General features: G+C 35.2%; 1 protein-coding gene across 4 annotated transcripts in view; it reads left to right on the forward strand.

Moving 5' to 3' along the window:
• Positions 1 to 14,228, forward strand: part of LOC145298919 (uncharacterized) — a 48,939-nt gene extending 34,711 nt beyond the window's left edge. For 3 of the 4 annotated variants that reach the window (XM_080117298.1, XM_080107982.1, XM_080112693.1), the window contains exons 2-3: positions 7,306 to 7,368; positions 10,230 to 14,228. In XM_080117298.1, the coding sequence (XP_079973424.1) occupies positions 11,333 to 11,914 (582 nt within the window). In that variant the 5' untranslated portion in view covers positions 7,306 to 7,368; positions 10,230 to 11,332 and the 3' untranslated portion in view covers positions 11,915 to 14,228. Of the gene's footprint in view, positions 1 to 7,305 lie in introns of all 4 variants that reach the window. The other variant, XM_080103140.1, reaches the window with a different exon arrangement.
• The last annotated feature ends 3,440 nt before the right edge of the window (positions 14,229 to 17,668 follow it).

A 17,668-nucleotide genomic window follows, 5' to 3' on the forward strand; every position in this document is an offset into this window, starting at 1 on the left:
CAGTTTTCTTTTTATCGTTCTTATTCAGTTTAACCTGCCAGTAACCTGACTTTAAATCTACTTTCAAGAAGTATTTTGATGACTCAAGCAAGGTTAATGTGTCGTCAGTAACTGGCAATGATCAGGTATACTTCTTTGTGACATTATTCAATGCTTTAAAGTCTACACAAAATCTTATCGTCTTTCTTTTCTACTAATGCTATAGGGAAACTGCACAGGATGTTCGACCTTTCAATTACTCCTGCACGCATCATTTCATCTAGTACTGAATCTACTATTTTCTTTTGCTTTAACGATATTTGATATGAGCATTTACATATGGACTCATGCATTCCCATATCAATATGCATCTCTACTGTATCAGTTCTGCTCGTTCTTGTCCTCCATAATAGACAAATCCCTATTCCACATTATCGATATCTGACTTGAATTCTTCAGGTACATTTATTCTTTTCAAGTTTTTATCAGAGATCTTATTATTTTATCTGGCATGGTAATCTTAGTAATGCTATCAGCCACACTTCACTTAGCTATCTGACAACCCCTTTTTAAAGTGGCTGTTTGAGTGGTTTCATTCATTACTAACAGGACCCGTTAACTAGCGTTGCCTAGTGGTACCATGCACGCACACCGCACACACATACACGCAAAAATTTAAAATACGGCTGTTTTTGTTGTTGGCCAGCCCCCAACCTACTCCTGTTAAAAATGGCTTACTGGAATAGACACCCCATTTGTGTTTGGTGGTTGGGTTGTCACAAAATTTGCTGAAAGGTTCAAGGTATTTTTCAGGGTATGGTTCAGGGTAAGGTATTTTTATTGGCAAGACTGGAGTTATGGTGACAAAAAACTATCGAACCCTGTGTCCCTTAAAGGGAAATAAATTCCTGTAATCACCTGTACGTTACCAAGGATAAATGTAAACAGTATTTAAGAAAGTGACCATTTTAAGTAAGCTGTAAAAGTAAACATAAACAGAACAAACACTGGTGAAATAGGAAGGAACAATATATTTTTGTTTTAGACCTATTTGTGTTCCCTAAAAACTAATGGAAAAGAAGTAATTCCAGCCTTTTATATGAAAAAAATGAATAAATAAATTATCCACAGAAGTCAGGATCGAATGAGCAGCGAAAATTGTAAAAAGAGTTGCAAGAAGGAAAATGTTTTAACCTACTGCTCCATGAGTAACATACTATGTTACGGCCCTCGAAATGATTTCTTTAAACAAACAATCACTGGTGGACATCGATAAGTCGCACAATGTAAACAGAAGTTTATCTACTGCAGAATTAAACCAGTACCTTAGTTTTGTTGGACAATGTTTATAAAAATTAATGATAAAACAGAGCATCTGCAATATTTGTTTTTGAGAATGATATCTATGTTCAAAGTAAACGCACATTATTTTTAATAATCAATGTTTTAAATATTAAATGTACTAAGGTCAAAGAAAAGAGATGGGTCTGTACTGCCAAAATAGCCTAATCTGTTTTATTGTTTTGATAAATGTATAAAAGGTACCTCCAATGTACGCCATAGTTTTAACCCCTCCCTCTATGTAACACGATGTAACTGTAATTTAATATTATCATCCTAACTCTTTTACCATTTAAAAGAAGCTTTAAATATATTGCTAATATTTTTTACAAATTTGTTACAGCATACAAAAATAATGAAAATGCGAGACAAAAGTTGTGTTTACATTATTGATGCTTTAAAGCAACGTTCCTATGTAGTATTGTTTTTGAAGCTGTAGACACACCCATGTTTAAAAAACCTAGAAAAAATGAAATAATAGTCATATTTTCCTGAAATTTTTTATATTTATTCATTATTAAATAAACTTACTTAATAAAAGTAGGTTTCGTTAAATATATTAGAGAAAATATTTTATTCTTTTATAATAAAAAAACGTGCAGGGAGCAGAAAAAAAGAAAGAATCACTAATAAAAAAATAAATAAAAATTCAATAATCTTACATTTATAAGCGACTAGCGGAGGGTATCCGGCGTTGCCCCGATGTTTGGAGGTGTAAAAGAAAAATAAAGTTTTAGTAGGAAGGTAGGATTAAACCCCAAAGCCTTGACACGAAGATGGAAACGAAAGGGAAAAAAAGCCAGACACCTAACCGTCTCGGCCACGAGGGAAAGGAACTGATAAGGGCGTTAAGTGAAGGTTTATGGAGTGAAATAAACAGGTGCGAGGAAATGGTGTGGTGTCTAACCTAGTTTTGCACTGCAAGTCAGATCATTCACTTTTCGAAATGGAGAGCTGGTAAAAGTCAGGCAAATTAAATACACACGCGACCCCTGTTCGTAGCTCTTAGATATTATCATTTAGACGTGATATAAAACGTTTTAAGGAGTGAGCCAATCGATCGCTTCTTGGAGTTTTGTTTGTTTTTGTTTTATGGCATATCAATCCTTTTCAGGTTATTTAATGCCAAATCCAAAGATTTTGAAAAAAAAATTTTTATTAGAATATATTTGTTGTAAGTCGGTTTCTATTTAACCCATAGTTGGGACCCTAACAGGTACTACCACTCCAGGTCAGAGTGGACCTGGGAACAATAGCAATTAAAGGGTGGCTCCACACTCCCCAAAGCCTGCAAGCTGGGGCCTCACCACTGGATATAGTTTAAGGTCATATCCAGAACTGCTTCTTGGAAAAAAGCCTTTCGCAGACATACACAAAAAGTGAACATACATACATACATATATACACACACATACATTTTGCCTTTTATATATATATATATAGAAGATAAAAATCGTAGATAAAATTGGCAAGGATCCGTTGGTAAAACACCAGACTACTTATCGAGCGGTTGTAGGTTGATACTGATGAGGAGTAAACTCTGAAACATGCATGTATATAGATGACTTACTTTTATGCACGTAGTAATTATTAATTAATAATTAATAAATAATATATATATATATATATATATATATATATATAAAATCCCGTTATTTATTTCAGTTAACTTAAAGTTGTAAATAAAATTCGACATAAAGTCAGTATTATTATGTTAATAAAAAATAAACACTTTTTCTTGATGATTTTGTTTTCTCGGTAATAAGGACTGTTTGAATAAATTCACAATGATTTAAATTTGTAATTATAAAAAAAATATTTTATTTTCAGTTGCATGCACTTATGTTACTGAACTGGCATGTGTAGTGTAACTATTCTGTATTTTCACCTGACAATTTAATAAACAAAAAGATATTGTAAAACTTGAATTTAACTTGAATATACTATTTTAAAAAATAGCATAGTAACATAGGTGCATAAGCATTACTTGATTTTACATATTTCTTTTTCAAAGGACCGTTTGAATAAATTCACAATTATTTAAATTTAAAATGTTGTGTGGCTCATAATTTTTTATTACTTATTTTTTTAGCTTTTAAAATTTGGTGCTTATGCATTATTGGTACCGTGCTATTTGTAAATAGTGTTTTCAGGTTAAATTCAAGTTTCACGCTAATTTTTTATTATTCAATTATAAGGTGCAAGAATAGTGGCAACAGACCCTCCCCCTCCCCTTTGTAAATAAAAACATTATTATTTCAGCATGGTACCAAAAATACATAAGTACCGAAAATTGTACTTCGTATTATTTAACGCTTTTAATTATAAATTATACAAAAAACACATGTACTCATTTTAAAACTTAATCTTCTTTATTTGTTAAACAAGGTGGCTAATTTAAATTAAATTTTAATCACATCCTCACATGTGAAATAATAGTGTGATTACATTTTACCCTATTTAAGTTTGTGAAACATTTGTAAAAGGAAATGAATGTTTTATCTCATGCACACCTCTTAATATTTTAGTAAAAACGGATTACTATATTGTTATGTTTCTTACGAAAATAAAATATAATTATAAATTCTTTTTTAATGAGTCTCTTTCACTGTAACTGAAGTAAATAAATAAAGAAAATAAACTCTGATTTCTTCTTGGTCAAATAACACGACAAATAAGTAATAAACCAATTTTTTTCTGAACAAAAGGTATTTGTAAACGAAAAAATATATTGTATACAAAAGTATAAATATATAATTGTAAAAACATTTATTTAAAAGTCTGTGTAAGAAATATAATTTTATTAAAACAATTTTGTCATGAAAGCAACATTGTATTTTTATAAAATAAAAAAAGTAAAAATAATTAGGTGCACATGGAAAAAAATGAAAGAATTGAAAATGGTATTTTAGTAATAAGGATAACAACATTTTAGTAAGAAGGGTAAGAAAATAGTAAATCATTCTTAATAATAGTAATAGCAGGAAAAGTACATCTTATCTGGTAATATTAAAAATACTTTGATTCATTTGTTTTTCAAGTTTCCAAAGTTTGTATTCAGGGTAGTAAATCTAAAATGATTACCTAATCTAATCAAAGAGCCATGTTTGTTTTAATATCTGGGGCGTTCGTTCATTCCAGAATGACTGAATATGTAGGTGTCAACCAAAGAGATTTTGTGTAATGTGAGGAGGGAGAAATTATTTTTGGGGATAGAGAAAAGGAAAAATTATGATGTGTGTATAAGTATATGAGCCAGAAAATTAGGGTGAAACTCATATATGACCATAATGCAGAAAACCTCCCGGTGTCAACTGGTAGTGGGAGTAGTAATTTGTGGGGGGGGGGACAACAGCTACTTCCATTGTATATCTGTGTGATCGTGATGATGTCACTCCTAGGGTTAAGTATAGGATTTTATTATAACGAATTAATGTCCAAAATGTCGTTCTATAGTTACATAAAATAGTGCCTAATAGTGTAGACATAATTTATATGTGGCATCTGTTGTTGTAAACCTACAGTATTTTTGTCCAGAGGGGAAAAAACGGCGCCTCTTTTATTATGTATAGGGATGAGCAAAAGAAACTTACTAGACTAAATTTTACCACCATATTAGCTCCTGAAATTCCACTAAGATTACTAACAAATCTGCTGTTTATTTGCCCTATCTCATAATCCAATCCCTGACCATTACTAAAACCTGCATAAGCCATGTATGTATGTAGATGCTGGGGTTTTAACATTGTTTTCTTGGACAACTTAAATAGTGTTGAAATATGAGCATCTTTCTCGAAAACTATATGTCCATTTGACTTAAGCCAATCATGGCCTAGTATTACACTTCTGTTGAGATTCTTTACAACAAAGAATTCATGCTGCATGTACTGGCTTCTTATTCCTATCCTTAATTGGACGACACCTTCGACATTAAATGGAGATCCATTTGCTGTCCTTAAATTCACTACTTTTTTCTTAGTTCAAGCCCCTGTCTAAGTGTATTGAAAACACTAATATTTATTACAGAAACCCCTCCCCTTGTATCCAATAGAGCTCGATAATTTTTTCCTTCAAACCTAATCATAATGAACTTTGTTGTGCTTATATTACCAATTACATGTGTCTGTAACTTCTTGTTCCATACATCAGGCATCATATAAACAGGATGCCTGTTTCCCTAGATATGTTGCTTACAGCTTTTCCACATGTGACCCTCTTTACCACAATAGAAACACCTTATGACCTGGCTCCCTCTTTCCTTCTCCCTAGTTTTATATACTGGGCCCCTTTTTTCTCCCTTGTTCCCTCTTTTCTATCATCATATTTTGGGGAACTGACTGAACCCACAGCTTCAACTTGAATTTGCTGTCTAGTGTGACAACCCTCAATGGGTTCCTCTTCATATTCATGGTTTGCATCAAGCTAGATCTTCCATCTTACTCCTACTAAGGCTTTCTGATAAGTTGCTTAAAGATCCTGAGGTTCATCTTTCATCACAGCTATTTTTACCTCTTTATCTCTATAAAAAATCATTTAATTTGTTTTTAACTAAAGCATTACCTGCATCTATCGCATTATATGCCCTTTCTACTAGTTGCACTATTCTCTACATATAGTCTTAAATTCCTTCTGCTCTACCTTGTCTCACATTTGCTAATTTTACTACATACTTGTTGGGATTTGCGACAATCCCATGATAGTCTTCTAATTCCTACCCTATTAAACCTTCATTATTTAACATTAATCCATTTAGGAATGGCCCAACCGGGCCTCTAGTGGTCAAAAGTGCTGCCTGACATTTTTCTTCATCCATAGCTCCAACTATTCAAAAATACTTTTCTATATCTTCTAGCGACACCTTATATCTACCATCCCTTCTATTTTTTTTTTTTTTTTTTTTTTTTTTACACAGTGATCACCACTTATCAAGGCCCGGAAGCCACTCAAGGATAAGGGTTATTGCAAGTAGATTACGTTAGTGAGGAGATTTGCTGAAATGTTTACTTAAGGGGGTGGTTCATTAGGAATTTGTTAACATTGGACTTGAAGACATCCAAGTTGTAGTCCGGAGGGAAGCAGGCAGACGGAACAGAGTTCCACAGGCGTGCAGTTCTAAGAAAGAAGCTTTGTTCATGGAATCTGCGTTTTGATTTAGGCACAGATATAGAGTGGGGGAAATTTTTCACAGTGGATTCAGCTAGACGGGTGTTTTTCGTGAAAGATTGGCGAGGGGGGACCAGAGATTGGAGTTCAGACGAGCATCTGCCATGGAAATAACGATAAAACAAGGACAGGCTCGCAACGTCTCTTCTGTGGGAGAGAGGTTGCAGGGTAGAGAAAAGGGCATCCCCCACTAAGCCACGAAGTCTATTTTGTACTTTGTCAAGGCAGGATAGGCTGTTTTTAGCAGCTCCTGCCCAGATATGTTCTAAAGGTAATACACACACACATCAGTTGTTTGTTTTTTGTTTGTATATATAAAATATATGTTCTTTACAAGTTCAGAAACACAAGAAAAAAATATTGAATGTCACTTACCTTGTTTTTCTTGCTTTTTATGTTTTTCAAGGACTCGTTTTCTTGGATGTGTTTTTGTAGTGCTGATCATTTCTTTATTCTTCCAAGAATAAAATTGGTCACAACATCAAAACTGGTGTGTTATATTTCGCTGGTGGCTGGTCGTTTATTTAATTTCTAAAAAACAATCTTTGTCACTTCTCAATTTATACACTCATTGGCAATAATAAAAACACACACAGCTGGTAATAAAAATAATATTGATGAAAATAAAGAGCACTGAAGGAATTTGAATTGCCAGGAAAATGTGAATGTAAATACTAAAAAATTAATAACTTTAAAGAGTGGATTACTTTACAGTTTATGAATTAAAGCAAGTAATATTTAAAGTAATATACTAAAATAATAAACAAAATGAATATAATACAAATACTAAAAAATTGAATGTTCTTTATTTTTTATTTGCAGATGTTCCTGATTGAACACGTTTGCTGAACTTGAATTAATCATTATTCTCTTTAAGATTTACTGGTGAGAAAATGTATTCTTGTGAAGTATGTGAATATTCTTGTTCTGCTAAATCAAAGTTAGGGACACATATGAAAACTCATACTGGGGAAAAGCTATATTCTTGTGAAATATGTGAATTTTCTTGCTCTTGTAAATCAAATTTAGTCAAACACATGAAAATTCACACAGGCGAAAAACCATATTCTTGTGAAATATGTAAATATGCTTGTACTGAAAAATATAAATTATTTACACATATGAGAATTCACACTGGTGAAAAGCCATATTCATGTGGAGTATGCAAATATTCTTGTTCTGTTAAATCAAATTTAGTAACACATATGAGAACTCACACAGGTGAAAAGCCATATTCTTGTGAAATATGTGAATACTCCTGTTCTGTTAAATCAAATCTAGTAACACATATGAGAACTCACACTGGCGAAAAGCCATATTCTTGTAATATCTGTGGATATTCTTGTGCTGAAAAATATAAATTATTTAAACATATAAGAACTCACACGGGAGAAAAACCATATTCTTGTGAAATATGTGACTATTCTTGTTCTGTTCATTCAAGTTTAGTTATGCATATGAGAACTCACACTGGTGAAAAGCCATATTCATGTAAAATATGTGACTATTCTTGTTCTGTTCAATCAAGTTTAGTGACACATATGAGAACTCACACCGGTGAAACGCCATATTCTTGTGAAATATGTGAATATTCTTGTTCTCAGAAATCACATTTTGTAATACACATGAGAACTCACACAGGGGAAAAGCCATATTCTTGTGAAGTGTGTGGATATTCTTGTTCCGTTAAATCAAGTTTAGTTACACATATGAGAACTCACACTGGTGCTAAACCATATTCTTGTGAATTATGTGAATATTCTTGCTCTACTAAATCAAACTTAGTAATACATATAAGAACCCACAGTGGTGAAAAGCCATATTCTTGTGAAATGTGTGAATATTCTTGTTCTGTTAAATCAAGTTTAGTGAAACATATGAAAACTCACATTTCTACAAGAAAATCAAATTTAACATCATGAATATTGGAATATATATTAAGAACTTGAAGACCAAAAACTTTACTAAAATAACTAGATTTAGCATTAAATAACTGAAAAAGGGTTGATATATCGTAAAATGAAATACAAAACCAAGCACCATGTATAAAGCTTTTGAAGATATTAAGAATTTTAAGCATATTTTTTCTCAAATTAATGAATTCATGGTTTAATAACTTCAAACTTGTTCATATTCCGCAAAACAAAACAACCAAATAAAACCATGAAAAAATATATGAAGATATAAACAAAGGAATAGAACTTTCAAAACAAATTATTGGATTCAAGATTAAATAACCAAAAAGTGTTTCTATACCATAATCATCCAAATTAAACTTGTAATATCTGTGGCTTTTATTCAGAAAGACTCATTAATTCATCAAAAGCAAGAACATGTACAAGAGAAGTTATTTCGTTTTTATAAAACATTGCTTATACACAAAGACACACATAAAGGAATTCATATTTTTATATTTTTAAAAAGTTGTTAGAATATATTAAAAACAACCTCATTTTTTACCATTTATGACCTGAATTATGATGTAAATGATTAAAAAATATTAATTGTTAATTTTAGGTACTTTAAAGGGTAATGATACGATCATTGTCTTCAAACTGTAAAAACTATGAGGTTCAATAGTTAAACTACCACTGAGAATTTAAATATTTCATAAACTTACCTAGTGCTGTAAAATGTGTGTTTATGACAACAAACGCAATCCTCCACTCTTGAGACAGATGGTGACATATTGAATGTAAGCGATGTACAGTTGTAATATAGAGGTATTTTTCCAGTTTGAAGAAACCATAACTTACTAAAATTAACAATCAATATTTTTTTAACGAATTTAAGTCATAAAGGGTTAATATGTGAAAATGTCAAAAAATTCCATATAAGAACATAGCACGTTGCAACAGAATGTAGCACGTTACGTTTCATAAATGTATAATTCATAAATTTTATAGAGAATAAACTGTTCTCTATATGATATGTAATATTGTTGCATAACTCTCCTCTCGTGAGATACTCAATGTCTTGCAGTTCACAATCAAATAATGTTACACTGTTGGATAAAGGAATTTGGAGATCGTGCACACACACAAAATTCAAGTTACAGAACAAAGAAAACCCAGGAACAAAGAGATTGGAGGTTGGACTTTATACACACATATTGACCTCTGATGGAACAAAGAAATAAATTGTCAATAAAAGCAAGAGGTCCAATGAACACAGAAAAACAGAGACAATAGAGAGGTGTGCGATTGTCACGTCGTTAGCTCGCCGTCCTCAATCTCCACATGTTCAACATGTCGTACTACCACTGACAAGCAAAATAAATAAATAAATATAGTTTTTTTTATGAAACCCCTTCTGTATTTAATTGTCAAGACCGCTAGAACAAGCAGAGTGTATATATTTATTAGCAGCATGTGGAAGTACAATAAATATGATTATATATCTAACAGTGATATACAGAGATTGTTATAGAGAGAACCAACTAAACAACTACACAACAGCACGGGAAATGAAGAAATCGGTTTGAAGAAAACTCATTTATTTGCAGTATACAAACACATACTGGAGAAAAGCTCATACTTATTTAGAATTACACCTAATTAAAAAAAAAAAACTACAGAAATATCCATATTCAGAAATCGCATAAATTTATCAAGTATTTTTATATAGAAAAACATTGTTTGCAATTTTTAGAGTAAAGCGTATACAATACAAGGCTGTAACTGCACCTGGCCTTTGGAAGGCTTAAGGCTTTCATACAGATGCTTTAATGAATTTTTATTTTACAGCTTGACATCATTATTACACTGTGAAAACAGCATCATGAAGAAAAACACACACAAAGAAGAAAAGATTAAAAGACGATTGAAGAAGAGAAGTAACAAATTTCAAGCAAAACCATGAGTGAAATTGATTGAAATTCTCTCATTGTTTTTTAACAATAATCATGAAAATATGTATTTACCATAATTAAAAATCAAGGCTTCTTCTTTACAACTTTCTTCTTATCTTTATGCTGATCCCACAGAAAAAGGTCAGTCACATGACCATTCAACTTAAACACAATTTGTTCAAACTCATCTATAGCCGCAGTTCCAATGAAATAGAAGTAAAAAAAATGTGAACAATAATCTGAGGTAATAAAATAGGTTTTCCTTTTCCTTTTGAAACACAACACTTATTCATTTTATGGCATGGCATGGAAACGAATTCACCTCTGAGAGCGACGGTTGCTGGTAGTTACAAAGGTTAATTTTTATCTGAGTAAATCACATTTTGTTGTTTCTTTATTTATAAACAATAACTGCCAAAAATTATTAATCTCCAAAAATCCTAAAATTTGATTTTCTTATTTAAAAAAAATTACTTTTGATTACCTTATTAGGTGAGAAGTGTGTATATTATGAAGATTTTTCTGCATTTTTTAATTAAGTCTTTAGGGCTGCATGTGTTTGCACCTTGTGGGGTATATGCGAAAGGAAAAAAAAAGATACCGTTTAAGGCTAGGTTATGGTTATAAACAAAAACAAGAAAAATATATACAACGTACCAAGTGTATCTGCATCGCTCTTTGGGAAAGAAGAAGGAAAGGATGGCTAGCTCGTTTATATTTTTTTGTTGTCTCTTCCTTTTTTTTTTGATAGGATATAAAAGCCGGGGAAAATTCCCTGCAAGGAACACAAAAAGAAAAGAGTCGTGAACATCTTCTCTTGAAAAGTATTTTGTGTTGCGTGCGGTGTGACATTGGTCATGAGAGGCCAGGTGTGACAATTGGAAAAGAAGAGGGAAGAAATGTGCTGTTGTCGAGCGAGTGACTCACTCCTTCCCCAACCCCAGAACCGAATCCTGATCGAAATCTCACAAGCTATTTCAGCATGCCAAGCAGATTAACATGGCTGACTGGAGACTGAACACTCAGATGTCGAGACACTTCACTGGGGAGGGTGACCTAATTAAATTACTGGAAAAATTAAAGATGGTGGCGAGGTTGCAAAAAATTGAAGATGTGGTCATCCTGGTGCCACTATACTTAGAGGGGGAAGCCCTTACTATTTACCAGCAGATGCGCGATGAGGATAAGGGAGACCTTGCCTCAGTGGAGCAAAGACTGAAATTGGCTTTCGCTGAGAGTCCACTTGAAGCACTAGGCAAGCTTGCAAGTTTGAGGTGGACTGGTGAGTCTGTTGACGTCTTTGCTGCAGAGATCAAGAGACTGGCAGGATTGGCTGGTTACGTGGGGAGGAGCCTGAACATGACGGTAAAGCTATACCTAGTGAACGGCTTCCCAGAAGAAATCTCTGCGAACATGCAGAGAATCACTGAGATCAATACTATGAAAGTGGACGATCTCTTGGTCCACGCCAGAGTACTAGTTAAGAATGTCAAGGACCAAATCATGGCTGCAGCTGTGAGTGGAAATACATGCACGAGACCCCACTTGAATGACGAGAGACAGGCGGAATGGAATGTTTAATGTTTCCTATTGTCTATTATTTAAATACTTTGACTGATATCCTCTTACATATTTCTGGGTCAAATGAATGGTAATTTCAAATTTCTGAAGCAAGTGAGGTGGACGTGGATTTTGTTAGTTAAGAAATGTGTCAAGTTTGCTCCTCTCTGAATGATCACCCTGCTTTCTCTTTGTAACGATTTATATAAATATTCTTTTCCCAATGGAATGTTTAATGTTTCCTATTGTCTATCTTATTATAAATTTTCCTACTGTCTGTGTGTGTGTGATGCGGTTTATCTCAGCCTACAGGCATCCCACCCAAGCAAGTAAGGTACTGAAATGAAGCTTATGACCCAGCAGATGTTTTAGTGATATTTATATCCATTTTTGGTGTGTGGAAATGGAAAAAAAAATAACGATTTACTAAACAACGTTTTATTTACTGTATATTTTTTCCGGTATTCACCGGAAGTTATTATCTCCCTTAATAAGTTCGATTTACTGTGTGTGTGTGTGTGTGCGTGCATGACATGGTTTATCTCAACCTAGAAGCATCCCACCCAGGCAAGTAAGTTACCGAAATGAAGCTTATGCCCCAGCGGATGTTTTAGCGATATTTATATCCATGTTTGGTGTATGGAAATGAAAAAAAATAACGATTTACTAAACAACGTTTTATTTACTGGATATTTTTCCAGTATTCATCGGAAGTTATTATTTCCCTTAGTAAGTTTGATTTACTGTCTGTGTGAGACGTGGTTTATCTCAGCCTACAGGCAACCCACCCAGGCAAGTAAGGTACCGAAATGAAGCTTATGACGCAGCAGATGTTTTAGTGATATTTATATCCCTGTTTGGTGTATGGAAATGCAAAAAAATAACGATTTACTAAACAACGTTTTATTTACTGGATATTTCTCCGGTACAAGGACTCAAGACCAATATCCTCTCACATATTTCTGGGTCAAATTATGCATTCCAATAGACAATGCTGGTAAGTACCGCATTCCACACATGGTATCCATCTGTGCATGTGGAACCCATCAAATGTTTCTCTTCCCGGGGTCACCTGCTAATATCTAATAGTTACATTGAAGTCTAAATAAGAACTGAAAAACTATATTCTTGTATAGTGTGTCACTCTTCTATTAGTCGAAAAGATGTATTGTGACACATGCGAACATACTGGCAGAGGACATATACTTGTAATATATGTGGATATTTTGTTCTCATAAATTCATATTCTTCAAACATTTGAGAACTCGCATAGGAGGGAGATATTTTTGTTGTGAAATATTTAAAGCATTTTCATACCATACATTGTATTTTACAATACACATTCCGACTTAATTATTTTAAAACAGCATAATTCTTTCAGATGAAGTTGCCTTATCCTGTTGTACTACAGCCAACTTTTGTATGGAAGGTCAATAGTAAATATGATCTTTTCTCTATGACAGTTCCAGGGAAAATGTCAAGAACAGAGACAGCCGATATATATTGCCTTCATCAACCTAACCAGACTTTGTCTGCAAGGTCCACTTCTTGCTCTGCAGCACAAAGAATGTTTTTTTTATTAGGCTCTTGAGAATGATACAATTTTTTTTATGAGAACATGTAGGGAACCTTACAGTATGATAGCTCTTTCCAGGGCCATTTCCCAATCAGGCATTAAATGAAACAGGATGCATCCTCACACAAATAGTCTTCTGGCATTTTCTTTTCTTTGGATTACACCTTCAAAAACTCAAACAATGGAATGTACCCACATACCAAAGTAGTTATAGTTTTTCTTACCTTGCCTACTTGGAAGCAAGGGCAAAAAGTGTGGTAGGTACTCGTACATGAGATGCTGATGATGCAGCATTGATAACACACTTCATCGGAATTTCATCAGTTCATTAACTTTGCAAATGAATACAGTTAGTTTGACATGACCCTCAGCTTCTAAAAGACTTACATCGTTGGCACTACCCCAAATATTACAATTAGCGACTACACCCTTGAAGTGTTCGAGTTCACAGTCTGTACAAGCTCTGCCAATGTATTTCTTGACACTAATTCCAAAAAGGCAGCAATAACGATGGCTGGCTTGACAAAGAGTCTGCAACAACATTATGCTGCCACTAGAGGAAAGTGTACTGGGCTTGCATTCTCTATAGCAGTGAATAATAAGTTATCTTCTCTCGCCAATGAAACAGACTAAACCTCTTCTAAATTTTTACCAATGTCAGATTCCATTGAATGCTTACTTTTTTGATGAATTTTGATTTCTAAATTTTTAAATTTGTTTTTCAACTATTTCTTCATAGATTGGAAATAAAATTATTTTATTTGCATATAACTGCGTTCTTTTATTCATGCAAATTTATAAGTTACAGCTAAATAATCATTTCTCTTGGAAATTCAGTTATTTCATTAAGTGTTTATAGAAACTCAATAATATGAATCTTGCAGTTATTCTCTTTGTGAGGGAAACATGGACAACTTTATCATATGAGTAAATTGTAAATATTTACACTTAAAACAGGTAAACTTAATTTTATTATTAGTATCAACTTAAGATTTTACCATTACATGATTAGGAAAATAGTTGTAATAATGTTTCTATGGCGCTGATATTTAAGTTATTGCCATAGATCTGATTCCACACATATAAGGAAATGGCAGAAATACTAGAGGAATGGGGACAAAAATGGATGGTCACATTCAATGCTGCCAAGACAAAGCTTGTTTCTTTCAATAATTACAAGAAACCTCTATCACCAATAGCAATGGCCAAGAACGCATTACCAGAAAGTACTTCCTTTAAACTCCTCAGCCTAACGTTTACAGCAAACATTAATTGGAATATATACATTGAGAGCATTGCCAAGGCTGCTGCAAAGAAGGTGGGCTCTCTTTACCATGCTAGAAAACTACTTATGGCTGAAAGTATCCTGAACCTCTATAAGGCCACCATTCGTCCATGTATGGAGTACTGTTGTCACATTTGGATTGGTGCATCTGCTACTTGTCTCTCACTCCTGGACAGAGTTCAAAAGAGAGTTGTCAACCTGATAGGTTCTGAACTATTATCTAGACAGCAGTCTCTGTACCATCGACGAAATATTGCATCCCTCTGTCTGTTCTACAAGTACTTTAATGGTGAATGCTCTGATGAATTACAAGATGTGCTTTAGAGGTTTGTTATTATATGCTGTGCTCGATTGTTGGGAGAGAGAAGAGAAGAGGAGGAACCAAGAAGACATTCTGCAGGTACTTTGATACAACGGGGGCGCAATTCAACAATCAACCATTTCCTTTGGTTTAAGAACACAAAGGAATCGAGATACTTGACTTTGTGTTGGTTTTAAGCTATTTCGGCGCTTGGTGTGCGGTGACTAAAAATGGACAGATTCGACATTCGCTTAATACCCGAGTTCGACAGATCTACCACTGGACCGGCTGTCGTCGAATGGATTGAGAAGGCAGAGAAAATCTGTAAACTGTGCAAAATTAAAGAACCAGCCACAGTTATCCCTTTGAGGCTAACCGGAGGGGCCTATGCAGTCTACCAACAACTCGGGGATGAACCAGACTGGGATGAAATCAAGCAGAGCCTGTATACAGCATTTGGTACAGTTCACGAGCCGGAGACTTCAACCCAAGGAAACAGTCGACGTGTACCTAGCCGACCTGCGAAAATTATCTGTACCGTTTGGTGGGGTCAACGATAAAATATTAAGCTGTGCTTTTTTTGGTAGGCCTACCCGTAAACTGTTGCGGGCATCATCAAGAATCGATGAAATGTCAACTGATGAGTTATTGGCCCAAGCTCGAAACATCTGTAAGGAACAGGAACCAACTGCAGCAGCAGCTCGTTTTCGACATGGAGGCAATGTGGACTCTCTCCCAGACAGTAATAAGCATGCCACCCCAGTGTGCTATAAATGTGGGGAGGCCAATCATTTTGCTAAAGAGTGCCGGAGTGATAGGAGAGGTGTATATCCACAATCAAAGAGACCAGTGCAATGCTATCGCTGCAATAAGTTTGGGCACATATCTCGCAACTGTTCGGAAAACGAAGTTGGGGGCAAGGTACTATCGCTACCCTTGCCCCCTGCCAACCAATAAACACAGGATTGCCTATCATTAGCGTTAAACTTGATGATGTGCAGTGTTCAGCACTTATAGACACGGGGTGTTCCCAGTCTATAGTTAGTGCCCACTGCTTCAGCCTACATAGATGACATCTATGTTAATGAGGACATAATGTCTGCAGATGCAGTTCGAATAAAACTGAAAGCGTTTGGGTTAATAAGCAAAGACCCTAAGCGCCTAAAGGATGGAGTGCCCGTGCTAGGCCTAGAGGTCTGGGAGGAGGGCAATACGTTGCGATGGAAGCGAGGGAGCCCACTTCCAAAGTTACCCAATGTATTAACAAGACGTACTGTGTTTTCCATCTGTGGTAAATTGGTAGGACATCTACCTGTCTGTGGATGGCTCCGATCGGCAACAGGAGTGGTGAAAAGACGAGTGACTACAGTAACAAAAGGATGGGACGATGTTGTGGATGATGATTCTCTCCAACAAATGATGGCTGAAATGTTGTCCAGAGTGCATAGGAATGACCCTGCCCGGGGTGAGTGGCAAGTGTCTGGAAACGAACTAAATGCATGAGTTGACGCAAGTTCGTTGGCTACAGGTGTCGTGTTGGAGCAACTAGGTGTTGTTGTGGAAGATGCATGCTGGCTTCGTCCGAAAAATGATGCCCAACATATAAATTTGGCAGAACTTGATGCCACGTTAAAAGGTCTTAATCTCGCATTGCAATGGCAGACTAATGTTGTGCATCTCCACACTGACTCATTGTGTGTTTACCATTGGTTAACCGACACCTTGACTGGAAAGGCTCGAGTTAAGACTAGAGCTGCAAGTGAAATGCTAGTACGAAGGAGACTAGCAATAATTAAGCGTCTAGTTGACGAATACAGCTTGCAGGTAGACATTACGCTAGTCTCGTCGATGCAGAATTTGGCTGATAGCTTGACTCGAGTACCAAAGAGGTGGATCGATGCAATGAGGCAGGGATCCGATCTTCAACAACAAACATGCGCGACTGTAATGGATCAATTAACACCTGACCAGATCCGCATGATACACCAGCAGAGTGGACATCCTGGAATTCAGAGGACTACATATTTTGTCCGAAGAGTATGCCCTGCAACTACAAAAGCATCAGTGAAAGCAGCCATACGTTCGTGTGAAGAGTGTCAGAGAATTGATCCGGCACCATCCCAATGGCAAAAAGGGAAGCTCGAGGTGGAGGGCAACTGACAGCGAGTAGGGATGAACATAACACATTATGGGGACAAACATTTTTTGACCATGACGGATTGTGGCCCGACGCGTTTCACAATATGGCGCCTGTTGACACGACAGGATGCAGCCAGCATTATACGACAGTTGAGAGCCGTCTTTTTTGAACGTGGTGCCCCGATTGAAATTCTGACTGATAATGCCACCACATTTCGATGTCAAGAATTTCAGAAATTCGTGCACGAATGGGGGATTAAAATGCATTATCGGTGTGCATATTATCCCGAGGGTAATGGTATAGCAGAACGGTGTCACCGCACCATCAAAAGAATTGCAGCCAGGACGCAATGCTCTATTCCAGAAGCTGTGTACTGGTATAATATAACACTCAAGGACAATGCAACACCAGCAACTGCACCAGCCAATGGGATTTACCAATATGAACAGTGTGTGAAAGGAGTTGATGCCATA

Source organism: Euprymna scolopes, chromosome 1 (assembly GCF_053919585.1).
Source record: "Euprymna scolopes isolate OS-2025 chromosome 1, ASM5391958v1, whole genome shotgun sequence".
NCBI lineage: Eukaryota > Metazoa > Mollusca > Cephalopoda > Sepiida > Sepiolidae > Euprymna > Euprymna scolopes.